The sequence below is a fragment of the Mustela putorius genome, unplaced genomic scaffold (assembly GCF_011764305.1).
Source record: "Mustela putorius furo isolate JIRA1106 unplaced genomic scaffold, ASM1176430v1.1 tig00003834_pilon_pilon_pilon, whole genome shotgun sequence".
Lineage (NCBI taxonomy): Eukaryota > Metazoa > Chordata > Mammalia > Carnivora > Mustelidae > Mustela > Mustela putorius.
This window is the reverse complement of record NW_025421987.1, coordinates 80,888,318-80,915,302: the sequence shown is the minus strand read 5'-3', so window position 1 is coordinate 80,915,302 and position 26,985 is coordinate 80,888,318. Positions and strand designations below refer to the sequence as shown.

General features: G+C 39.9%; 1 protein-coding gene across 2 annotated transcripts in view; it reads left to right on the top strand.

Annotated features, from left to right (window-relative positions):
• GNB4 (G protein subunit beta 4) overlaps positions 1 to 26,985 on the top strand; it is a 56,165-nt gene that overhangs the window by 7,701 nt on the left and 21,479 nt on the right. For both annotated transcript variants that reach the window (XM_004756629.3, XM_004756630.3), the window contains exon 2: positions 18,812 to 18,909. In XM_004756629.3, the coding sequence (XP_004756686.1) occupies positions 18,853 to 18,909 (57 nt within the window). In that variant the 5' untranslated portion in view covers positions 18,812 to 18,852. The remainder of the gene's footprint in view (positions 1 to 18,811; positions 18,910 to 26,985) is intronic.

Sequence of the window (26,985 nt, the reverse complement as noted above, 5' to 3'; positions counted from 1 at the left end):
AACATTTAATTTTTATTTATTCAAAAATACTATATTTTTAGAAGTCTTACTGTTTCTTCTTCTTCATCTAATTTTTTTAATCATTTATATATATTTATTAACATATAATGTATTATTTGCATCAGGGGTACAAGTCTGTGATTCATCAGTCTTACACAATTCACAGCACTGACCATAGCACATACCCTCCCCAATGTCCATGACCCAGCCACCTCATTCCTCCAACCCCCTCCCCTCCAACAACCCTCAGTTTGTTTCCTGAGATTAAGAGTCTCTTATGGTTTCTCTCCTTCTCTGATTTCATCTTGTTTCCTTTTTCCTTCCCTTCCCCTATTATCCTCTGTCTTGTTTCTCAAATTTCTCGTATCAGTGGGATCATATGGTAATTGTCTTTCTCTAATTGACTTACTTCACTCAGCATAATACCCTCTAACTAGTTCCATCCACGTTGTTGCAAATGATTTCACTTTTTCACATCAAAAAGATTTCACTTTTTGATGGCCGCATAATACTCCGTGTGTGTGTGCGCGCACACACACTCCCCCCACATCATCTTTATCCATTTCTTGTTCATCATCTAACTTGTAATACATTTTTAAGTATGGAGAAATTGATAGAATCTGTACTGTGGAGGGAGAACACTACTTTGGCATAGACAAAGATGAGGATGGGGGGGGTCCCTGGCTCAAAGGACTATTAGTCCCTGTGCTTGTGCATAGGGATTTTTGGTAGTTTTGTTATGGTAACATGTAGCAATGGCTTGGCTCATTTTTTTCCCCTCTTCAATTTTTCTGGAGTTCCCCATGTACACACTCTTTTATTATTATTATTATTATTTATTCATTGGACAGACAGAGATCACAAGTAGGCAGAGAGGCAGGCAGAGAGAGGAGGAAGCAGGCTCCCTGCTGAGCAGAGCCCAATGCAGGGATCGATCCCAGGACCCTGGAATCATGACCTGAGCTGAAGGCAGAGGCTTAACCCACTGAGCCACCCAGGTGCCCCCATGTACACACTCTTATCCTGGAATTGTTTAAAGGGTGAAAATTGGGCTTTAGCTATTTGGTAATGTAAAATTAAAAACCCAGTAATATACCTTAAGCTGAATGAGACTGCGTTGTCTAACTGGCTTTCAACATAGATCATACATTGTATTTAGGATAGTTAACAAGGCTTCTAGTGACCAGGTTTTTATAAGGAAATAATTTAAACATTTTTTTAATCTCCTAGACTTCTGTAAATTAAATTATGTACGTAGTAGAGAAATGGACGATAGCTAATTATTTAAGGATTGAAATTCATCAACAAGGGATCCTCATTATGTGTATTACTTATGAAATGAGTCTCTGGGGAAGCTGTTGTGGGAGTAGGACTTAACTTTTTGAAAAATGTGGTTTTAGGGCATCTGGCTGGCTCAGTCCAAAGAACATGAGACTCTCGATCTTGGGGTCATGAGTTTGAGCCCCACGCTGGGTGTAGAGATTACTTAAATAAACATTTAAGAAAAAAAAGAAAAATGTGGTCGTCTTGTCACATGATATAAAAAGCAAAAAAAATTGTTATTTTAAAATTTTTAAAACTTAGATATTTTCATGGTTATATGTTAATGTTTATGAGAACTAAAACTTATCAAGGAATTTCATTATTTTATTAATTAATGTGTGACTAGGGAAGCTTTTGGGGGGAAATTTTTTTTTTTAAGATTGTATTTATTTATTTTGACAGATAGAGATCACAAGTAGGCAGAGAGGCAGGCACAGATAGAGAGAGAGAGGAGGAAGCTGACTTCCCCACTGAGCAGCGAGCCCGGTGTGAGGCTTGATCCCAGGACCCTGAGATCTTTTTTTGTTTTTTTTTTTTAAGATTTTATTTACTTGACAGAGAGAGAAATCACAAGTAGGCAGAGAGGCAGGCAGAGAGAGAGAGAGGAGGAAGCAGGCTCCCCGCAGAGCAGAGAGCCCGATGTGGGGCTCAATCCCAGGATTCAGGGATCATGACCCGAGCCGAAGGCAGAGGCTTTAACCCACTGAGCCACCCAGGTGCCCCCTGGGGGAAAATATTTAAAAACACACACAAATATTCCTTTGTGACTTGGGTTATAAAAAAGAAATGTTGCTATGTAAATTTCATCCATGGTTATGCGCTAGTTTTCAGTGAGGAAACATCTTTGTAAAGTTTTTAGAGATAATGGAGACATGTCCTGAAGGGCTAGTGAAGCATCAGGAATAATGTGTGTTTCCTCAGCAGTGCTGAAGAGCAGTCTTGGTGTATGTGAGAGTGAGTGTTGCTAAAACACTATTCAGGCCACCTGGGAGAGAGAAGACCCTTTGGACAGATGGCTTTTGAGAACCTTAGTGGTGGGGAAGGGAGTTGAGGATGGAGTGGAATCACAGATAGCTAGTGTGGGTTATTAGCTGTTAGTTTAAACCCAAGAAAGCAGTTGTGTGATATTTTGGTAAATAAAGTATGATCCTGAAGTGGCATTGGTGGAAAAGTGTTCATCTCAGACTGATACCACACAGATGCATTTACTTTTTAATTAGTAAAACCTCTGAAGTTTTACCTTCTACCTAGGTATTAATGGCTTTATGTTAGAAAGAATGAGATCTGTAGTGGGAGAAAGACGCTAAGTGATGTACTCTTATTTCTACTTAACTATTGGTAACTTTAAGATAATTTTACTTCTTAAAAAAAAGATTTTTAACTTTTTTTTAAAGCTGTGAACACATGAAGTTGCAGCTACCTTTCCATGAATATGTGATTGGCAAGTCACATTTTGTGCCATGTAGCCAAATTAACAAATAAGCTAGATCGTGATGCCTTATAAACATTATAAACCTAGAAACATTGGATGGGCACTTAACAAACACTTGTTGGGATGAAATTCTTATAGCCACTGTTGTCATATTTTCATCTTTTAGTGGTGGGATTCATTTAAACATTTTTTAGATATAATCAAGAATAATGTGTAACAAATTCTGGTTAATTTAAGGGATTGATTTTGGTTAAAAAAAAATACACACACAACACAAATTATGTGACTTTAAAGTGATCTAAGACTGTGTGATTTAGTGATAGAGAGATGAACCATACTTGGTCCCATAAAAAAAAAAAAAAATCCAAGAGATAGGGGCACCTGGGTGGCTCAGTGGGTTAAGCCTCTGCCTTCGGCTCAGGTCATGCATGATCTCAGGGTCCTGGGATCGAGTCCCGCATTGGGCTCTCTGCTCAGCAGGGGGCCTGCTTTTCCCTCTCTGTCTGCCTCTCTGCCTACTTGTGATCTCTCTGTCTCTGTGTCAAATAAATAAATAAAATATATTTTTAAAAAATCCAAGAGGGGAGTTAGAGAGGAGAAGGGAGTTGGGGGAAGTTGGAAGAGGAGGTGAACCATGAGAGACTATGGACTCTAAAAAACAGTCTGAGGGGTTTGAATTGACGGGTGGGTGGGAGGTTGGGGTACCAGGTGGTGGGTATTAGAGAGGGCACGGATTGCATGGAGCACTGGGTGTGGTGAAAAAATAATGAATACTGTTATGCAGAAAATAAATTTAAAAAAAAATCCAAGAGGCAGTAATACTTGAGTGAAGTCATCTGAGAAAAGACAGTCTGAGAAAGTTAGGATTTGTAATTTATATAATCGTAATTTATTTCCTAATGTCTGAGTCACAAAGTCTTAGAAATACTAAAATTGAGGCCTCTCAACTTAGAGAAGGTAGTTGTAGGACTAAGTAAAAGGAAAAGAGGTAGTGCAGCTAAAAATATAAGCATTCTAGAAACAGTTTCAGTTTAAGGGAGATCCTTAGTATGGTAAGTGCAGTCATATTCTCATGAAACATTCGGTTTTGGTTACATAGTATTTTAAAATATGTGCTCTGTTGCAGCCCTTCTGTACCGATATCAGTCAGTAATTAATATCCGTCAGTAATTACTTTTCGGAAGAAGATAAACTTTTTTGATTGGGGTGGGTCGTTGTGAGTGCCTAGTGCAGGGTAGAAGTTAAAGACATGTTTGTAGTGGAGGCAATTTGGATTTGACAGGTCAGGATAGTGTTCATTTCTTAAATATGTTAAGACTGTTGCTAAAAATAATAGGAATAATGCAGAAAGAAAAATCCTTTTGAAAGCTTTCCCAAATGTTCACTAGAAAAAAGCTAAACCTCTTCACTTTAAAGCTTCCATTTTCTCTCCAGTTCTGTAGGGAGAATACACTAAAAGAATGGAAAACACATGTATTCTACATTTAGAAGAGGCACTCTGCATCTGGTTTTTATATAGTACCTGATATTATTATAATCTTAGGTTTTGTTACTACCTTTGTCTCAAAGAGTTCTTCCCTTTTCCTTGATTTAAAGGATAATTTTATAACTTGTAATTTAAAAATTAAACCTAAAGAATTTATGATGAAACACTCAGCTTTTTATAAATGGCATAGTTTAAAAACTACAGTCGTCACACATTTTATTTATAACACACAAATGTAAAAATGTGTAGGAGTGAAACAAAAATCCGTTTACTTTAAATTCCATGAATACCTTCCTTTTTTTTTTTTTTTTTTTTTACTTTAATGCATGACATTTTATTGGGCCGTGGAATTTACTACCTGAGTTTAGATTTCTGCCACGATGACAAGTCCTGTTCAAAGAGAGAGCCCCTAATTCTTACCCAGAGGGTTCACCCCCAGTGGATCTGTTTATGATAGTCTGGATAAAGAGCTTGTTTTCTTGTTGGTTGATTTCTGTGTGGACTGATTATGTTGTGACTTGTTAAGAAAACTAAATCACAAAGTTCTTTTTTAAAGAAAAAAATTTAGTAAGAGCTACTTTTGGCAGATGAGAATCTAAGTCCCTTTTTTAGTTAATTCCGGAGATACATGAAGGAGTATTGGCAGGTGTTTTCTCACATGCTTTGCTACTTTAACAAAGATCAGTGCATTTAAGTCTTAAATTAAAAACTTTTTTTCAAGCATCTCTCTTTTCTGGTGTCCTAGGTATTTCCTGATAGAAGATGTCCTTTCAACTCTTGAGTTTATTTCATTCTTAGTTTCTTAAAGAGTAATAGCATGACCAAATACAGATTTAAAGAAGGTAGTGGCTGCCAAAAAATTCAAGTTTTTGCCAGATGGATTGTTTCCCTTGAGGAAGGGGAAGATAACACCTGAAATACGTCAAGAAATTGTTAATGATTTCTTTGTAAAAACAGATATCTTTAAGTTGTGAGTGTTTGAGAAATAGAAAATTTATATGGGGAGTGTCTGTTTTTTCTCTTACCATTCTGAAGGCATTCCTCAGAAAAAAAATTCAAAAAATTTTAACAGTTCAGATATGGGAAATAATCCTGTCCTATTAACGACAAAAAAAAAAAACTGATAAGAATGGGAATTTTTTTTCTATAATTGTGTATTCCAACTACTCTGTTTATTTTTTAAAGTATTTAGATGTTTTGTTTGAGCAGGAAGATAATATAAATGCCATTTAGGTTTTTTTTAGGAAACTTTTTTTTAATATTTTATTTATTTGAGAGTGTGAGAGAGAGACAGCACAAGCAGCAGGGAGGCGCAGAGGGAAAGGGAGAAGTCGACTCCCCGCGGAGCAGAGTGAGTCTGATGGGGGACTCTGAGATCCGGACCTGAGCCGGATGCAGACGTTTAACCAGCTGAGCCCCCTAGGAGCCCCTTAATGAATACATTCTTTAACCTTCCCTCAGTCAAAAGGTTTTAGATTTGTTTCCTATAGAACCTAGTTCAGACCTGTGTTTCTCAGACGGTAGGAGGCAGCAGAATGGGGGGGGGGGGGCTTGGCTGGGAAAGGCCTAAAATGTGCTTTTCTAGCAAGTTTCTCAGTGGTACTGCTGCTGCTGGTTCCCACACTTTGGGAACCACGGATCAGGTTATTTAGTGGAATCGTGGTTAGCAACCGTGCTGCTGCTTCCCTTACACACCTGAGGAACAGGGAGGGCTTCAATCTCAGAGTCAAGGCATTGGAGTTGGGGGTTGGCCGCATGCTGGGCTGGGCCCAGTACTGCTGTCCTCCCAGGTAGGTGGAGTTTGAGAAAGGCCTTTACATAATTGCATGTTTTCTCTCCTACCCTCTTTCCCCTTTTGACTCTCTTTTCTCTCCTTACCACTCATTAGGGAGTCCTGGTCTGTATAATAGGGGATAGGGATAGAGTCCTCTCCTTGCCAACAGAAGTCTCCAGAGTTCTCAGGGAGGGATCTTCTGCACCTCTCAAGAAGTTACGGAGAGAACAGAGGGGTTACATGGCCGCACAACTGGGAGGCTGGGGCTGTGAAAATTGTAATAATTGGTAATAATTGTATTTTCTTTTTTGTTTAAAGTATTTTGTATTACATCTATTGATCCAGATACTGATAATGATCTGATCAGTGCTTCTGGTTATATAATGTCTTTGATACTTCCCTTGCTGGGCCAAATTAGCCCTCACTTAAAGTTCCAAGGACATTTTGTGAATGTGCATCTCTGATTTCCCAAACAGTCCCATAGGGTATCTCCACGCTACTGATGTCAGCAAATTGAGACTCAGAGCAGGCGAGCAGTCCTGGGATCACACAGTAAGGACGCTGCGAGTGAGTCAGCAAGCTGTTAGGTTATATGAACTCAGGTATGTGTGGTAAGCTCCATAACCTGTGGTTTCGTCATCTGTGGGATGGGGAAGACACTAGCCCCTACCTTCTGAGGTTGATTTGAAGCCATTAAATGAGTTACTGTGGAGAATTTCGAATAGTGCATGGCACAAAAGTGCGCAATGAATGCTATTTCTTGGTTGGCTGACTCCTACTAATGCCTCAGTTCTGGGCTTATCCTGACTTTGCGCCATGTGATCTTCCTCTTAGGCATTACAGGTCAATAATCTCTTTTCCAGAAATTGGAGATCCAAAATGCTATGCAAATGGCAGGTTTTTTTCATACATCACTTAGTGGCAAAACCTTACACGATTTGGACGCATTTTGTACGGCAACCAGGCCTGATCTAACTTGAAACCTGCTAGTCTGTTTTTCCCCACCTACTTGTGAATGTGCTTATGTTTTGTTACAGAAATACTCCTTAATTATATGGGCTGCTGCCCCAGGGTCCATACCTTTTTAAAATCTGAACACTGCCCAGATCCAAGCCACACCTGGTGTTAGGGCTGTGTATAATGAGATTATGGACCTATGGGAGTGTGCCCCTCAATGTCTGTTTTCCTACTTGAGTGTGAATTCCTGGGGAACTGGAGCTGTCCTATTCATACGTAGCCTCAGGTCTTTGTGCATGATAGACATTCATTAAATGTCCGGTGAAAGAAGGAACCGTGCCATAGCATAGCGGTTAGGTGAAGGGAAACCGACTGAAGAGCGTGAGCACCTTAATTGTTTCCTAGAACACAGACAACACAGACGGCCGGCAGTTCACAAGAGGTGGAATTTTTTACTTTGGGTGCCTGTAAGTGTTCAGTGGGATGAGAAAGTAAAAAAACCTGAATGCCTGTGCTACAGTTTCAGCAGCTCTAACTTGTATTCTTCTGGCTTATCCATTCACCCCCTGCAGTCCTAGGTTTTTAGTTGACTTCTGTGAAAGCCACATGGGAATATCTGTACGTGCAATGCTTGGGGTGGATAGACAAGTGTGCTTTTAAATTCCATGCTAAGAGGGGTGTCTGGGTGGCTCAGTGGGTTAAGCGCCTGCCTTCAGCTCAGGTCATGATCTCAGGGTCCTGGGATCGAGCCCCGCATCAGGCTCTCTGATCAGTGGGAAGCCTGCTGCCCCCTCTCTCTCTGCCTGCCTCTCTGCCTGCTTGTGATCCCTCTCTCTGTCAAATAAATAAAATCTTTTTTTTTTTTTTTAAAGATTTTATTTGTTTATTTGACAGAGAGAAATCACAAGTAGATGGAGAGGCAGGCAGAGAGAGAGAGAGGGAAGCAGGCTCCCTGCTGAGCAGAGAGCCCGATGCGGGACTCGATCCCAGGACTCTGAGATCATGACCTGAGCCGAAGGCAGCGGCTTAACCCACTGAGCCACCCAGGCGCCCAAATAAATAAAATCTTAAAAAAAAAAAAAATGAAGCAAAAATAAATTCCATGCTAAGAATGATTGTAAAAGCTTTAAATACCTAATTCATTATGGGTTTGCAGTTAGGTGTTTTTTTTTTTTTTTTAATTTTACAAAGTATAGGAATTAACAGATTGCCAAGAGAAACGTAGAACATTAGAGATTATAAAAACAAATTTGAATTTTTCTGATGAATAGACTTACTAAGCAAAAGTAGTTTTATGCCTAAATTTACAACCTAAAATATTCTTTCATGCTTTGTGAGCTTTCATGATCAGGATGAAAATTATTAATAGCTAAGAAATAATTCATATTCCTTATTGCATATAGATGAAAATGGCTCTGTTCACTCACACAGCAGTATAATTGTATAGACTACATAATGCCTTGCTTTGGTAAAGATTCTGTGGACGTTTTAAGAAGTGGAGAGGGAAGGCTGAATTACGCAAACAGTGGCTCATTGGTTTTTTTTTTATATGTGTAACTGGCACAGCTGAACTTTTAAAAAAATAACTGATATGCTGCTTTCTTCTCAACTTACAATGCTTTCATTATATGATAGAGTAATTTCAGTTGTGTTAAATGAATCATTTATTCATGTTGAAAAAGAACTTAGTCAAGAAGTTATGGTAACTGAAAGACACTGTGCTTGTATTAAAATAATTTCTGTTAAGTTATTAGTTTAAAATTGCTTTTGTCTATCATTTCAGTACTACTTCAGAGATTGTGATGAACCGCTTCAATATGACCTAGATTAAAAATCACCATTGGTGAAATTTCTTGACAATTACACTGAATCCTTCTGATGTTTTTTGTGTTTTGTTCTTGGTTGTGTTTTTATGTATAATTTCAAAAAATCTTTTAAGACTTTATTTTTAAGTAATCTCTACATACTCCCAACGTGGGACTTGAACTCCTGATCCTAAGATCAAGAGTCCCATGGTCCACCAACTGAGCCAGCCAGGTACCCCTGTAGTTGTGGGTTTTTTGTTTTTGTTTTTTGTAAAGGAATGTAGAGATGGCTCATCTGTATCTCGTATTCCTTTATCTTTCCCTCCTCCTAGGAGGAAAGTTTCTTGGCTAGCTGGCTGAAGATAGATTCTGGGAAATATAAGTATTTAAGTGAATGGGGTGGGGACAGACAGCAAAAAAAAACCCCAGAGAAACAATAGTGAGATACAAGGGGAATCTAGGAAGTTGGGGTCATGAAAGCCATAGTAGTAAAGGGAATGAGGAGGGGTAATATCATTAGTCAGATTTAGCAGAGAAGTTTGATGAGCTGCCCTTTGAAAACATCAGTGTGGCAGGGTGAAGACAGCCGCGTCCCAGACTCTCACACATGTTGGATTCAGTCCCCACCATGCCTCTAATTTTAGGCAAGTTATTTCACCTGTCTGAACCTCCATTTCCTTTTATTTTTACCTCATTCCACTTATTTTATGGTTCCCAGTGGACTTAAGGTGTGGTAAGAGTTAAATGGAGGCATATTAAATATTTACGTTTTGTTTTGTTTTGTTTTGTTTTTTTTTTAGCAAAAATCTATTTGGATTGGGCATACGTAGGGGCAAGATTCTTAGAGAAAGAAGCAAAGCTAGGAAATTATTTGATTAGCTATAGCTATGTGGTTGCCTTATTTGGAAAGCCTAGTTGCCTGTGATTGGTTGTCCTTGGGTTTTACAAGTTTAGGTTTGGGTTTGCTTATGTAGTTTGTTAAGGTATTAGAACCGCCTCAGTCTAAGGGTCTCCTTGTTCAATTTATTATTTTTTTTAAGATTTTATTTATTTATTTGAAAGAGAGAGAGCACAAGAAGGGGAGGGTCAGAAGGAGAAACAGACTCCCCACGGAGCAGAGAGCCTGATGCTGGCTCCATCCCAGGACTCCAGGATCATGACCTGAGCTGAAGGCAGTCGCCCAACCAACTGAGCCACCCAGGCGCTCCTCCTTGTTCAATTTAGTGCAAGAGTTAAATTAACTTATTTATTGTGGATCCACTGTGACTCACTTCTATATATTTGCTTGCTCATTGGTAACATAAACACCCATAAAGCAAACCCAGCTCACGATTCAAAAGTTAACCATTACTTGCAGCTATTGTACTTGTGTGCTTCTTCCTTGTACTGTTTATCATTCCCTTTAAGAATATTTTGTTACATCGGTGTGCATTCTTAGTTGTTTTTGAGCTTTATAAAAAGAATTATGCTGGTATGTGTCTTCTGGAACTTGTTCCACTCCCTACCCCCCCCCCCCGCCCCCACGCTCAAATACTACTTTTCAGATTACTCTAGATTGTCTTTACTTGTAGTTCATTTGTTTTCTTGTGATATAATAATTCATTGTGAAAGAAAACACTACAATTATCCATTCTCCTGTTGGTGGGCATTGGGGTTTTAAATTTCTTGCTCTTACGAGTAGTATTATATGAATCCAGCTCTCTTTCTTTTTTCTTAAAAGATTTTATCTTTTTTTGGCAGAAAGAGAGATCACAAGTAGGCAAAGAGGCAGGCAGAGAGAGATGGGGAAGCAGGCTCCCCGCCAAGCAGAGAGCCTGATGCGGGGCTCGATTCCAGGACCCTGAGATCACGACCCCAGGCGAAGGCAGAGGCTTAACCCACTGAGTCACCTAGGTGGCCCTGAATCCAACTCTTGACACATGAGCACATGTACTTGAGTTTCCTTTAGGGCTTATGTACCCAGAAATGGAATTGAATCTTATTTTTTCTAATAAACTAATAAACTTTATATTTTCTAATAAACTTTTTAAACAGTTTTATTTTATTTAAACAGTTTTATTTATTTTTCTAATAAACTTTTTTTTTTAAGATTTTATTTATTTATTTGACAGAGATCACAAGTAGGCAGAGAGGCAGGCAGAAAGAGAGGAGGAAGCAGGCTCCCTGCTGAGCAGAGAGTCCGATGCGGGACTCGGATCCCAGGATCCTGGAATCATGACCTGAGCCTAAGGCAGAGGCTTTAACCCACTGAGCCCCCAGGTGTCCCTCTAATAAACTTTTTAAACAGTAATCTGTATACCCCATGTGGAGCTTGAACTCATGACTCCAAGATCAGGAGTGGCTGGTATGTCCTACTGAGCCAGCTGGGGGCCCCCAGAAATGGAATTGTCATATTGAAAGATAGAGGTATCCTCACCTTTGTTAGATAGTGGCCAAGTTATTTTCCAATAGATTTCCTACCAGAGTGAGTTACCTTTTCCCCCCAACCTTGCCAATTCTTCTTTTTCTTTTTCTTTTTTCTTTTTAATTTAAGTAATCTCTGTTAGGTGTATGACCAGTGTAGATGAAAACCTTAATTTTTGCCTAGCATCACTTCTTTTTTTTGGTCATTAATTCAGGTGAAGTCTGATGATCAGTGAGAGAGTATGTTTTGGTTTACTCCCTTCATAGGTTGGGTTCTTGAGTATCTTCAACTTTAAGGAAGATTTGGAGTTCATTTATGAGGCAGTTCACCTGGCTGTACCCAGTGGTAAATTTCTGTAGTGGTGGTTGACTATTTATCTTTCTGGTTTTCTTTGTCCTGCCATTACTTTCCATGTTTCTCCCCTACATTCACAAAGTATTATGAACTATTTTGCCATTTTCTTGGTTTTTGTTCTTATTAACTATGGATGTAAAGGATCTAACTACAGGAGGACAAGTAGCTGGAGGACTTTGTTGCTTGCAGTAAAATATGTGCCCCTGGAGGGGCACCTAACAGAAAACAGAGTAGGACTTCTGGGGACTCAGACATAGTGAAAAGCCCCAAAGCTGAAGGCAAAGAGGCATCAATTATTTTACCCCTCCTTTCTTTTTTAGAGCTTCTGACATATGGGAACCAAATCAACCTCAAGGCTTACTAAATAGCCCAATGGTCTGCTGCACACACACCCCAACCCAACTGTTGACAATCATTCTTAACAATATTCTCTCTATATCCCACTATAAAAACTGAGATAAGAGAAGGTCAGCCAGAAGGGCTACCTAGCACCTTCAGGTAGTCTGAATTGGAGCATGCTTTAGTTGACCGTTTGAGGCAGCGACTTACTAAACTGTACCTTATGCCACAATATCATCCTCAGGAATCCAGAGCTTTCATAGCCCTGATACGTCCACAGACCAGGTCAGTACAGGGACTGGCCACTTCATTAGATCCTCCTTTAGACCTTCAAAACATAACTTACTAGGATTTATTTTACTTGGTTTCACCTAGGGGTATCTTTGTGGCTTCATTTTACCCTAGTCATCTCTAGGCTTGTATGGAAGTCATTTATAATTTAGTTTGTGCTCGATGTGATCCTTATTGGTATTCTCAGCAATTGTCAGGTGGGAAGAAAAGAGCAACAAAGTGTGTCATCAAAATATTCTTTCTCCTTAGTGACAGAACCAATCAATTTTCCTTAAAGAGTGAAAAACAAGTTCCTCCTTTTAGCAGTAGGTCATGGAAGGTAGGGGAAGGCAGCTTTAACATTTCTTTTGAGGCATCTGGAGAAAGTTTGCAGTTCTCTCTGTCACGGAGGAAAAGTGATTTTCTCTTTACTTTTCTGAGTTCTTGGCTGAGACACCCTGCAATAAAAGATAAATGAGAAAAACAAGTTTTTGAACATGTTTGTATCCCTCACATATACATCAGAGATTTCCAGGGAGAAAAATGTGTAACTCCCTAAGGTAGCCAAGGCACCAGCTGACAGACAGTCTCTTCAGCTAGAGGAAGAAGAACTGGCGCCTTTGGGAGTGCTGGTGGGGTAGGGAAGGGGACAGTCCTGGGAGGTTATCAGGCAAGGCAAGGGTAAACAAAGGTAAGGTGTGTTGGTGCAGATTTAAATCCTGCACTCTATATTGGTTCAGACTCTCTGGTTTAGAGTCCTTTCCTTCCTAGAACAGAAAGCAAGACACTCTGACAAGTAGAGATTTTCTTTATAAATTTAAATTTCCATTTCAGAGGATAAGGTCTCTTGTTTTTAGTCTCTCCTGTGTCTGCTGTTTCTCTGAATAATTCTGTGTCACATCCTTAAACCATCATTGGGATGGCATATTCTGCTACCTTTCATTTGGTACAAGCATCTCAAGGGCTCTGATTTTGCCACTAGAAACCTTTCTCAGACCCATGCCTTCTGACCACTCCCCCATTTCCATGATGCCTGCTTTAATTTAGCTGACGGCAGCTGGACAGGAGTGAATGAAGCTTGAGAATTCAGAAGTCCCTGTGAAGAAATGGGGTCATGTATAGACAGCTCTGTTTGAGAGTTCATAATGAAGGGTAGAAAAAGGACGGCCCCGTGATAGTGAACTGTAGAGTCAAGGCATTTTTTCTCTCTCTCTTTTTTTAAAGGTAGAGACTTGGGCATGTTTAACCCTGATACAAAGTATCCACTTAAAAGTGAAAGGTTACCCACAGGTGGTGGTTTGCTAGATGAAACTGAGGACTTAAAATAGCCTGAATTGTTAACACTTGAATACCCTCACCAATCTTAGCTTTACAAGGAGCGAATGAACAAAGATTAAGTGTGCTCTGTTTTATGATACCACTAAGTCTGCATGTTACCTAGAACTATTCCTGTCAAACACACTGTACTTGAATATCCTTTAACCTGTGGATCTAACTTAAAGTTTTTGGCAGTATAGAGGATAAACAAGTTAAATGACCATAAGGAAGTAAGCAGAATGCAGGACATTGAACAGGACAAGTCGCTCATTCTGTCCAGTAAGTCAGTATTTTAGGGGGACTATAGCAGGCAATGGATACTTCTAGATGGAGAGATGTAGCAGACATAACCCAGTGTGTTATGTCATCTGTAATTTGATCCTAATTTGAACAGATCAGATGTAAAAAGACATTGGTGGAGTAATTAGGGAAATTTGAAAATGGACTAGGTATATTAGCCCCTGAATAATTACTGTTAATTTTAATAGATCTATTAATGTTAATATGGTTTAATAGAGAAGTGTCCTAATATTTCTGGAGATGAGTGCTGATAGATTTCAGAGTGGAATGTCTTGCTGTCTGTGACTGACTTTAAAATACTTAGGAAGTGGAGACTCCTGGATGGCTCAGTTAGTTGGTCAGGTCATGATCTCAGGGTCCTGGGATCGAGCCCTGGGTTGTTGGGTTCCCTGCTTCTCCCTCTTCCCCCCGCCCCTCCCCACTGCTTGTACTTCTACTCTCTGTCTCTCTCTCTCCAGTAAATATCATCTTTTTAAAAAAATAGAAATTTTAAAAAAATGAACAAAATCAAGAAAGAAATACAGCAGTAACACGAACAATTTATAAATGGTATGGTATGGTATATATATATATATATATATATATATATATATATATATATAAAATGGTGTCCATTATATGGATTTCTCTACCTTTCTATGTTTGAAATTTTCCCTAAAAGACTAGAACAACAGAGGAACAATGAGAACTTGAATGTTCTAGAAGAGATTATTAAGGGAAGTATAAGATTACTGGAAAGACAGTAGGTAGGATTTTTTTTTAAAGGTTATTATTTATTTGACAGAGAGAGATCACAAGTAGGCAGAGAGAGCGAGGGGGAAGCAGGCTCCCTGCTGAGCAGAGAGCCCGACGCGACGCGGGGCTTGATCCCAGAACGCTGGGATCATGACCTGAGCCGAAGGCAGAGGCCCCAACCCACTGAGCCACCCAGGCGCCCCAGTAGATAGGATTTAAATCACAGGTGGAGGAATTGGACCAAAGGACAGAAAAGTCAGTTCCTCTATTCCAAATGGAGGGAAAGGAGAATGTGATGAGTCTGTTACATTTGTATAGTTTTACATATCTATCTGGTGGTAGAAAATTGAAAGAGTTCATGTCTGATGGCTTCTGCTTTCTCTGTGATAGAGAAGGCAAGGTCATTTGTAAGATGGTGTGAAAGGTCAGAAGCTTAAAGAGTTCAAAGGAACTGAGGTAGTTGATAGAGTGAAAGTGATGAGTAAAAAGCTAGGTTGCCGGGCGGTTTTGAGGGCCCAGTTGAGATGAGTGAAATGAATTTGTAGTGTAACTACTATGCGCTGTTTGGCTTTTTAAATCAATGTTTGGTGGCTTGAGTACTGGCCAAAAGAAAATAAGTAGTTGAATTCATACAAGGTTGTGGTTTTTGTCTGTTGAGTGTGACAACGTAAAAGGGTTGGGGAAACTAGGGTTCTGCCAACTCATGTGGGTATATTGCTGGACCTGGAGTCTAATCTGTTGAAGAAGGGGACTCGGAGGGAGAGGATGAAGGAGTTCTGGAGGAGTGCTGCACAGAGCAGTGATTGTCCTCAACTACACGGTATTGTATGCCTGAAAGTTACTAAAAGACTAGATCTTAGATGTTCTCTCTACAAAGAAGAAATGGTAATTGTGTGATGGGACAGTTAACTCTTTGTTAATCGTATTGCAATAAATAAATGTCAAAATCACTTTCTGTAACTAAAACTTACACAATGACTTACACAATGTTAGGGGTCAGTTAGATCTCCATTAAAAGGCAAGAGAAACCATAAACTCCTATTGAACTCCTCTCTCTCATGAACCTTCTCCTTCAAGGGCTTCAAAGTGTCTGGGATTTTCACTACTTACAAGATAGTAAATTAGCCTGTTAACTGTTTCATAGATGCTAGCAGATGTGAGACTCCTTGGTCAGAGACCAAGGACTTTATTCCAGCACAGCAAGTAGCCTATCCTGGTGTTGGTTTGTGCTGATTCCCCCATGTTCCTCAGTTCCTATGGGGTTAACACCAGTAGTGGGCCTAGATAGAGGCCACATGTAACCAGATTTGTGTCGCAGCCCAGAAACACTGAGCTTGGGGAATGTACCACTTTTTTGTAAGTGGAAGCAAACCTCTTCTGTCTTGGCGGGAGACATTGTCTCATCCCTCAAGGTTGCTTATCCAAATACATCCCTGAGAAACAGCTCCGGTGAGAGCAATTAAGGCCTTACAGTTTGGCAGACCCAGGAAAAATGTGTAGGGATATTCAGGGTCCTTGACCTCTCCCAGAAGTAATCCAGGAGTGGAGAAGTAACCACTCCATAGAGTGGTGGTGATGAGGGAACTGCTTTCTCTTTGTCATTTCTGTTCATGGTACTCCATCCTTTTGGGCACCCAAGCTGGAAAATCTCCTCCATTTGGTGCAGATCCTGGTATATCCTAAATAGCTCTTGGTGGCTGTGTTACCTGAAACTGGATTTGCCTTTTGGTGAGTGTTGAGCCAAAAGGCAGAAGCCAAAGTAAAGGAAAAGGAAAAGGAACGGTTTTACTTGCAGTAAGTAAAAGAGAACAGTGGGTTAATTTTTTTCCCCTCCCCAAAGCAGTGTCTCGAAGGAGGACAAAATTGGGGAGCTTTTAAGCTAAGGGTGCATACGTATTCGTGAAGGAGCCTCGTTGGTGGGGAATACAGCATGGAGATGAGGCAAAAGTCGTCCTAAGGTGATGGAATCCAGGTCAAAGTCACGAGGAGCTGTAAAAGCAGAGGCCAGTGTCCTCACCTCTCTAGCTCTGGATGGATGGACTGGTATCTGAGTGCTCAGAGGGTTTAGATCCTGCAATAATAATTCAAGAGTGTGGGTCAGGTGCATCTCCTGGCCTGATGTGGCTGGCTGTTCTCACATTCTTTCCCAAGATGTCTGGGGCCCTGAAATGACTTTTAAAGAGAGCTGGGTCTGTTGATCTTTTTTCAGGAACCCCTTACTGTTTCTGTTTACAGCTCTGCTGTAGAGAGTCAGTTGTATGTGGGTGGCTGTTGGGGTGAAAAGGCAGTAGTCGATGGGTAGGTAAATGGCAATTTTGAACACCCTGAAACAAATGAGACCTGTGATGGACCTTCTTTTTAGTACATCAGCAACTCAGTAAGAGCTTTACACCAGTTTTGCATGCCCAGAATTTTTTGGCACTCAGCAAATAAAGAAGCATCAGAACCAGAGTTTTTAGGATTTGGGGGCCAGTGATATCTTTGGAAATGTCCAGCAAAGGTAATTAAGGTTGTGAATTTAAAGAACCTGAATGCTACTTATTTCATTAGGCAGAATGGTCTTCCAGATTGGCTGTAATCCAACCAGCCTAGTACTCTCTGAGGAACATGCTAAATTATTAAACATAACTTCATCAAGAAATGGCTAAGCCTTATAATGATAAAAATTTGCTGGACATTTAGATAAACAGAGAGCTGTATTATAGTAGTAAATTGGACATGGATTATTAGAATGATGTCAGTTCTTCTTACTTTGTAGTTTAAGACCATTCCAAGCAAACCTAATTAACTTGTTAACTTGACAAAATAAATTTAACCCTAATAAACAGATACTTGAACTACAGTTGAAGTGAATGAAGGCTGACACCAGAAACACATCGTCTCTTATTGGAATCAGAGTCTCTCAAGTGGGAATTTAGAGTTGGGGTAGTCATTTGGACCTCTAATTTTGACCTGAGGAAGTAAAAACTGGGTCTTGTGCTTGGAGAAGCAAAGAAGTTATTTTGTAGAAAGGAGAAAACAAATAGAGAAAAACAGGGCAGGTAGAGGAAAAAATACTACCAGTCTTCAACTTTGGTTTTTTCCTGAGGTGGTAATATTCCTGCCTTTGGGTTCTGTGATTCATCCTAAATCCTTAAAAATTTTATTCCTTTATTAAGCTATTTCACGTTAATTTATTGGAGAGGTGTCTTAGGTGCTAGGGATGTAGCAAAAAAAAAATAAAGTGAACAACGTCCCCTCCTCGAGGAGCTTACATTCTACCAGGAGAAAACCAACAACAACTAAGCAAATACATGCTAGATGGTGTTGTCATGAAGCAGCCATATAGGGTAAGGTGGGTGCATATGGGCTGTCAGCAAAGGTCTGTCTGAGGAGGTAACATTTGAGCAAAAGTCAGCAAGCAATGAAAATACCAGGGGTAAGAGCATTTCAGGCCAAGGGAAGAGCAGGTGTAAAGACACTGAAACTAGATCCTACTTAGTGTGTTCAGAGGACATCAGAAAGCCTTTGGAGTGGCTGGAGCAGAGTGAGGGGCAACATGATGGATAAGGTTAGAGAGGTGTGTAAGGGATTGTGTAGGGCTCTGTAGGTCAAGGTAGACTTAGGTTTTCCTCTGAATTGGAGTGGAAAACCTTGTAAGATTCAAAGGAGAAGAAAGACGATGACTCGGTTGCTATACTTAGGACAGAGGAGGACAGTAGAAGGGAGCCCAGGTGAGAGATGGTGGTGGCTTAGACCAAGGTAGGCAGAGTGGGGGTAATTGGGTTTAGTCAGGTCCTAGATACTTTTCTGAAGGAAGAACTGCAGGTTGTGCTGATGGGTTACATGTAGGGTGTGAACGAAATAAGGATGACTCTCCGGTGTTTGACTTAAAAGGTTGACAGGACTTCCCATTTACTGAAACAGGGATGACCTGGGGGTGGAGTGGGGTTCGGCTTTGAAGTATGAACTCTGTGGTGCCTATAGACACCTAAATTGGGATAAATAGGAATTATGGGTGTTGTCTGAAGTGTCATAGATGATTTCTCTCTGGACTGTATTCTAGTCCTGACGGTCTGTAAATTAGGCTTGACTCTTCAACTCAGGATTTCTCTTACATCCTGGGATCACGTTCTCCGTTGGACCCTTTCAGTGAGTAATTGAGGTCTGTATTTGCTAAGTCAGTTGTTGCCGGATCTTGGAATTGCTAGCTCGCTTGAATTTCGGAAGGATCAAAGAGAAGTTGTGTGTCAGTGGTTTAAAAAGTAGGTTAATGTGTAAATGGAGACCTGAATCTAGCCCGCTGGGTTTTTGTTTTTGTTTTTATTTTTGACAGTTGCTTCCACTTGCTGATTTCTGAGGCAAACAAGCAGAAGGATGAGTGAGCTGGAGCAGTTGAGGCAGGAAGCCGAACAGCTACGGAATCAGATCCAGGTAAGAGCAGAGTTTCTCGTTCTCGAATTTTGACACTTCTGTTTAGTAGCAGCAATGAATAAAATGTGTTCATTATTGAATCAGTTTACAAATACTAAATGCACGAGTCTTGAAGTGGTCAGTTTGTTTTTATCATACCTCTAAAGTACTTTCTAAAAACGATTTCCTAACAAATATCTGTGTGGACTTAGGACCTCTGTGTCCCTAAGAAGTTAATACTCTATATGTAATTACTGTGGAGAGACAAACCTAATTCTTATTCACAGACCTGGAATTGTAGCTTGGTTTTTGGTGTCCTGTGATGAGGCAGATATTATCACGTTGCAATACACTAGAAAAATCTGAATCTCTGAAATATTAGATTGCAGAAAAACATGAAAAATTATTAGTGGCATAATAAACACATACCTGTCATCTTTTACTCTTGGAAATCAACTCAAAACAGTGAAGAACTTAAACAAATACAATTTTTATCTAACCAGAAAATTTAAAGACCCTTAGAACTTCATGCCAAGAATCAAACAGTAATGCATCAAGGTGTGGGAAAACTGAGAGGGACGGTTTTTGCAAAGTGACTAGTACTCCCTCAGCAAAACACCAGTAACCCTCTGGAACAGTGGAAACACGTTTTCCTGGACCAAGAAGATAGAGATAAAAGATGGCATGTCTATTTTCCTTCATGTTTAGGAAGCCTCTTGGTGAGCAGGGTAGAGGAAAGAGACTGGACTGTATCCTTGCCTTGCCTACTTACTGCAGAGAAAGCAAGGTTTGAAACAGTAGGGGATACACAGAACTTCAGAACAAAGCCAGGAGAATCCCTAATGACTCAGAACACTGCTGGCCGCCCCCCTGCCTGTGAACCTTCTTCCGCAAGAGCTGTTTCAGAACTCGTCTGATTTGATGACGGAAGAATCAGAAGAGAGAATCAAGCATAGGATCTATACACAGATATTACAAGAAAAGAGGAAAGGAACAGGAAGAACAAAGGATGGCTGAAGGACACTCACCAAAACAATGTGGATACTGACTGGATTGAAATCCTAATGAACCAAATCTCCTTTCAGGAATTCAAGGACGTGGATGATTAAGATGCAAATAAGAACTCTGACTTTGGTAGTTTAGGTGTCTGACAAAGCTGTCAAAGGAGGGATTTATTTTGCATGGGATGATGAGGGAAGGCCTCACAGAATAATGTCTGAAGTAGATGTTGCCCGCACCAGAAGGGATTCTCTGCCACCTCTGCTTGGTGTCACTTGCTGCAGAAGCTGAACAGGACTGACAGACTGGCTGAGTGCATGGTCCCATGAGCATGTCATTTTAAAAAAATGTTCTCTGTATACACGAGCTTGGATTTTTCCTTCTTTCTTATTTTTTTTTTAAATTTTGGAATATATAAATGAGATCATATGGTATTTGTCTCTGACTTCTTTCACTTAATGCTCACAGTATCCACCCGCGTTGTTGGAAATGGCGAGATCTTTTCTTTTTATGGCTGGATAATACTCTTGTGCTTGTGTATGTACCACCTAGATTTTCTAGTTTTATGGTTTCGGGTGTTAACTTCAAGTGTTTAATCCATCTTGAGTTTATTTTTGTGTCTGGAGTAAGATAGTGGTATAGTTTCATTGTTTTGCTTGTGGTTCTCCAGTTCTCCCCCACACCATGTATTAAAGAGACCATCTTTCCTCTGTTGTCATAAATTAATTAACCATACACACACAGGTGTATTTCTGGGTTCTCTGTTCCATTGATACATGTGTCCATTTTTATGCTAATACCGTACTGTTTGATAACTGTGACTTTGTAATGTCGTTTGAAATCTGAGAGCATGATGCCTCCGGTTTTGTTCTTTTGTCTCAAAATTTCTTTGGCTACTCAGGATCTTCTGTGGTTTCATACAGAGTTTAAAAAGTGGAATGTGTATTTTTGTGGAAAACACCGTTCGATTCTCGATAGGAATTGTCTTGTGTCTGTAGCTTGCTTTGGGTGGTATGGATTAACAGTTTTCTTTCGATTCATGAGCCACAGAACAGCTTTTCATTGATTTTGTGTCTTCCAAGTTTCTTTCATCTTTGTTTTAATAGTTTTCCGTGTACAGGTCTTTCACCTCCTTGATTAAATTTATCCCTAGGTGTTTTATTCTTTTTGATGCAGTTGTAAATGGGATTGTTTCTTGATTTCTTTCTGATAATTTTTAGTGCATAGAAATGATACATTTTTTTTTAGATCTTCTATATATTTTGTATGTCTTGCAGCTTTACTGAAATTTTTTTTGATAAGATTTTATTTATTTTGACAGAAAAACAGCGAGAGAAAGGGAACACAAGCAGGGGGAGTGGGAGAAGCAGGCTTCCCGCTAAGCAGGGAGCTTGATGTGCGGCTCAAACCCAGGACCCTGGGATCATGACCTGAGCCGAAAGCAGACGCTTAACAGCTGAGCCACCCAGGAATCCCCTGAATTTATTTCTTGTGTGTGTGTGTGTGTGTGTGTGTGTGTGTGTGTGTATGGTCTTTACGGTTTCCTATATATAACACCATGTCCTATGCAAATAGTTTTATTTCTTTCTTTCCAGTTTGGAAAAACTGTTCCTTTTTCTTGCCTAATTGCCCACTGAGGACTTCCAGTAATATGTTGAATTACAGTGGGTAGAGTGGGCATCCTTGTCTTGTTACTGATGTCAGAGGAAGAGCTTTCAGCTTCTCATTGTTGAGTATGATGTTAGCTGTGGGCTTGTCATATAGAACTTTTATTATGTTGAGGTATACTTCCTCTATACCCATTTTTTTTGAGAGTTTTTCTCATAAATGAAAGTTGAATTTTGTTGAATGCCTTTCTGCATCTATTGAGATGAGTGTATAGTTTTTATCTTTCATTTTGTTAATGTACTGTATCATTGATTTGTGGATGCTGAGCCATCCTTGCATCCCTGAGAGAAGTCTCACTTGATTATGGTGTAATTGTTTCAGCACACTGTTATATTTGGTTTGCTAATAATTTTTTGAGGATTTTTACATCTGTCTTGATCAGGGGTATTGATATGTAATTTCTTTGTGGTGTCGTTGCCTGGGGTGGTTAGCCAAATACATGGTCGCATACTAATCTCCTTAATCCTCTTAGCAACCCTTTAATGTAGGTGGTTTTGCTTTGTTTTATAGCTGAGGAAACTGATCCTCAGTGAGAATGAAATAATCTGCCAAGGCAACGTGGCTACTAAGTGCTAGCTCCAGGATTCAGGCCAGGTATATGTATGTTTTTAAAGATTTTGTTTATTTACCTGAGAGAGTGTGCGTGCGTGCATGCACAAGCTGTTTGGGATTGGGGTGGAGGGAGAAGGAGAAGCAGACCCACTGAGCAAGGACCCAGGTGCTGGGGTGGATCCCAGAACCTTGACCTCATGACCTGAGCCAAAGGCAGACACTCAACTGACTAAGCCACCCAGGTTCCTCTCAGACCAGTATATTTTGATGCCAGAGCCTGTGTCCTCCTGGCCCTGCAGCCTGTGTTGTTGTCCTATGAGTCTGGGGCCTGTTCTCTGATGATGCGCTGCTCTTTCCCCCTTCATCGCCCTTTTACAAATGGTTTCCTTTGCCTAGGGTCGTACTACCTTGGCTCCAGTTTTCCGCCCATTGACTCCTGTCTGTTGAGTCCCAGTCCTCTGAAAAGCCTCTGGTCTGTTGAGTCCCAGTCCTCTGAAAAGCCTCACCGGAGTCCTGTCCTTGGATTTAGTCTCCTTTCATTGAAAGGCCCGCCGAATGGCGTGGTAGAAAGTGCATGGGCTTCAGCTCTTCCTAATCCTGTGGTCTTGAACAAGTTTAACTTCTGTGACTCTTGATCTCTTTCCTGTAAGGTGAGAATACCAGTGCCCAGTATGTAGGTTTGTGGAGATCACGTGAAATGACGTGCATAGGACTTACCAGTAAATTACGGCACTTTGGGTTTGTGTTACAAGGTTGACCAGAGCTGGCCTCGTTTTATAGTTCCCTGGGGACATTTGCCTCTGCTGCTTATACTCTAATCATTGTTCATAGCTCACCAGCGTCCCAACACAATTGCATGCATAGATGCAGGTGCTCACATTCCTCTCCTGTAATTTCAAGTGACCACGTGTATGTATGGTGCCATGTACTGTACCTCTCAATTTAATCACATCATGCTATATTTCAAGGCCCTCCGTTTGTCCCCCTCACTTCTAGAATATATAATCTAACTGTATACTTCACTGTGGTATAAACACATGACATAATGGAAAGGTATGCAATCTTACGCAGTTGGATTTATTTTAAATTTAAAAAGTAAAGGAAACATTCTTCTTTTATAGTTGTTATTTGGAGTGAGAAATAGGTCACTTTTGCACAAGGATGTCTTACATTTTGGTGGACAATATGGACTTCAGCCTTTAATTGGGAATCATTTTTTTAAAAGATTTTATTTATTTATTTGACAGAGATCAATTACAAGTAGGCAGAGAGGCAGGCAGAGAGAGGGGAAGCAGGCTCTCTGCTGAGCAGGGAGCCCAATGCAGGGCTTGATCCCAGGACCCTAAGCTCATGACCTGAGATGAAGACAGAGTCTTCATCTGAACCCACTGAATCAAACAGGTGTCCCAAACTGGGAATAATTTTATATTCATTTTATAATGGATAAGTGTCCATAAGAATAAATCCTTCTGCATGTGAGTAGAATCTTCGCATGATTTGCAAGTAACTGCTAATTGTATAATGCTTATATTCCAACGTTTTAATTTTATCAATTTGCACTACTCAGTAATTATCATTTACTGTTTAATTGTAGTACTAATATTACAAACCTTCCATGAGGGCTGACATTTCTGGCTTGTCTACTGCTATAACTGTGGGCCCAGGATAGTACCTGACATTTTTTTTATTTGAATGACTGGGTTAAGAAAGGTGACCTAAACAAGGATAGTACCATTTTCACAAAGCTTAAAATCAGAAAACTGTTTCTAGAATTTAGTCTTTACCTCCACCACTTTTGGAACATAGATAGCTCAGGCCATCACCATCATTTCTGGAAATTCTTTTCATTGTAGGATACTGGACTAAATTATTCTTTGCCAAATGAGGCTTCTCAACCCACAATTTGACTAAGAATGAGAGAATCCTATGTTTGTGTAACTACTTGTGAACACCCTTACATAGAAATAGTCTAAGTGTTACAAATAGGTTGAAAGGCAGCTAAAAAAGGTCGTGTGTTCCATCTAGTCTTGGCTGCAAGCGGAGGCAGGCATTTTTCCTTCAGCTGACTGTGACACGCTGCCCATTTGGGGCATTTATTCAGTTACTGTGTGCTTCCTCTTTGCACAGGAGTGTGCTAAGTACAGTACGGAAAATGTGTTGGAGAGGATAGTACCCTGACCTTTGAGGTGAAAAAATTGTTTAGTAGGAAGAATTGTGCTTCTGATTTCCCCACGTTATATGAATCCTCTCAGTTTATTGAGAAACTTGATTTAAAACATCTTGTTGCTTACTAAATGTTATTCGTTATATTGATTTGTTTCACTGTTATCTTCTTTTTGATAAGGCCTTCACTTGTGTAAAAATTTAAGTTCTCTTTGAAAGGCTCTCCTAGAATGCTTAAGCGTAACCAGCTGCTGACATGTAAGGACCTTGCTACTTACAGATCTGACTCAGTATGAGCCATTTCCTATTACAAAAATTGTTTTCCTAATGTATCCTATCTTTTCTTCATTGGACCTAAAATACTCCTAATTGCGTTTACACTGTACACAGATACTAAGCATTTTAAAGAAGTGCTATATATTTATAAAAATACTTCCGAAATGACCTGAGTATGCTATAAATATCCTTCCTATCACCTCAACTTCTAAATGCCAGAACAAACCAAATGGGAACTCTGAACCTTTTTGCTGAAGCTTAGAAACATATAACTCTGAATACTCTGGGCCCATTAAATCAACCTAGTTCATTTTTACTCATGGAGATGCAATTTAAAATCTTTTAATCATAAACCAGAAGTATATTTGTACAATAGAATTGAGAGTCCCTAAATGAACCCATATATCTAGGGCTGATTGATTTTTTTTTTCAGTGAGGATAATACGATCATTTGAGAGGGAAAAAACAATCTTTTCAACAGATGGTGCTGGGACAACTGGATACCCACATGCAAAAGAATGAATTTGGACTCCTACCTTATATCATTTATAAAAATTAACTGAAAATGGTACCTAGATATAAACGGTAACAGTGTTGAAAATTTTAGGGGTGCCTGGGTGGCACTGTCATAAGTCTCCAACTCTTGGTTTTGGCTGGAGTCATGCTCTCAGGGTCCTGGGCTTGAGTCAGCTTGAGAGTCTCTCTCTCACACTACCCCTCCTGCTTCTGCTGTCTCTGTCTCTCAAATAAATAAAATCTTTAGTTACAAAATTTTTACTTTTTTTTAAAACACAAACTGTTAACCTTTGTGGCCTTGGATTCAGTAGAAGTTTAATATGACATGGAAAGCCCAAGCAACAGAAGAAATAGATAAATCAGACTTAATTTAAATTAAAAACTTGCGTAAGGATACAGTCAAAATGAAAAGACAACCTACAGAATGGGAGAAAGTATTTGCCAATTATATATCTGATAAGAATCTAGTGTCCAGAATATATAAAGAGCTCCTACAACTCAACAATAATAGTGCAGTTTAAAAAGGGGCAAAAGATTTGGACAATTCTCCAAAGATCTACAGATGGCCAGTAAGCTCATGTCCAGATAGATATTCCATGCAAAGAAGATGCTCACCGTCACTAATCATTAGGGAAATGCAGATAAGAACTACAGTGAGATACCACTTCACAGCCATGAAAGTGGCTATTAAAAATAAGAATAAAGATGACAGTGTGGGTGAGGATGTGAAGAAATCAGAAAGCTCATACTGCATTCCTGGTGGGAATGTGAAATGGTACAGCTGTTATGAAGAAAACAACTTGCCACTTTATTAAAGAGTTAACTGTAGAGTTACGCGTCACTCACCACTCCTTGGTATATATACCCAGGTGTCGCGGCCGGTGTGACAAATTGACCAGGAACATGAGGGTAAGAGGATGGTAAAAAGAAATTAAGAGACAAAGAGATGGGGGCAGGAGGAGCACTGAGGATGATGTCCAACGGTGCCAGTTTTATTCCACATCTTACAATCATTTATAAGGCAGACCACAATAGGAGGAGTAATACATCAGTATCTATAACAAGTTTACATTAACTACAAGCAAACCTCATGATGCCAGGTAGTCTTGCTAATGCCATTAGCAAGACAATCAACTGGGGAGTGGGTTATGGGAAGTACAGGAACAACAAGGACCAACTAAGAATTCAAGACCCTGACCACGTTGTTCCCTTCTGTAGGGAGAGCGTGTGGGAAGTCATGTAGGCGAGAGCACAGTGCATAGCACAGACCCTTTCTCAGTGTTACTCAACTTTCCTGTCCTTAACCCCTTGTCAAGGTGTCCGGACTTTAAAGGAGACACAAGTCAGGGCCTGGTTTGATCCACGACTCCAACCATGCCATAGCCTCCAACACCCAGGAGAACTGAAAATGTGGATGCACAACTCACAAGGGTGTTCACAGCCTCAGTATTCACAGAAGCCAAAAAGTGGAAAGAAATTAAATGTCCATCAGTTAATGGATAAACAGCATGATCCTTTCAAACAGTGGAATATTACTCAGCCATGAGAAGAAATGGAGTACTGACATTTGCTACAACATGGATGGACCCTGAAAACCTACGTTAAGTGAAAGAAGCCAGACACAAAATGTCCTATTAAAAGATTCCATGTATAGAAATGTCCAGAATGGACAAATCCATAGAAAAAAAAGTAAACTAGTGATTACCAGGGAATGAGGGGATTGGGGGGTATTGGGATTTTTTTGTACCTTTGTTTCTTCTTCTAACTTTTTTTTTTTTTAATGGTAACTGTTCTGGAATTAGTGGTGGTGGTTTCACAAAGTTATGAATATACTGACCACTGAATTTTAAATAAAGACTATGTGGTACAGTGAAAGTTGTATTTGTAAGTCTATGTTTTCAATGAAAATAGTATTTTAAGTCC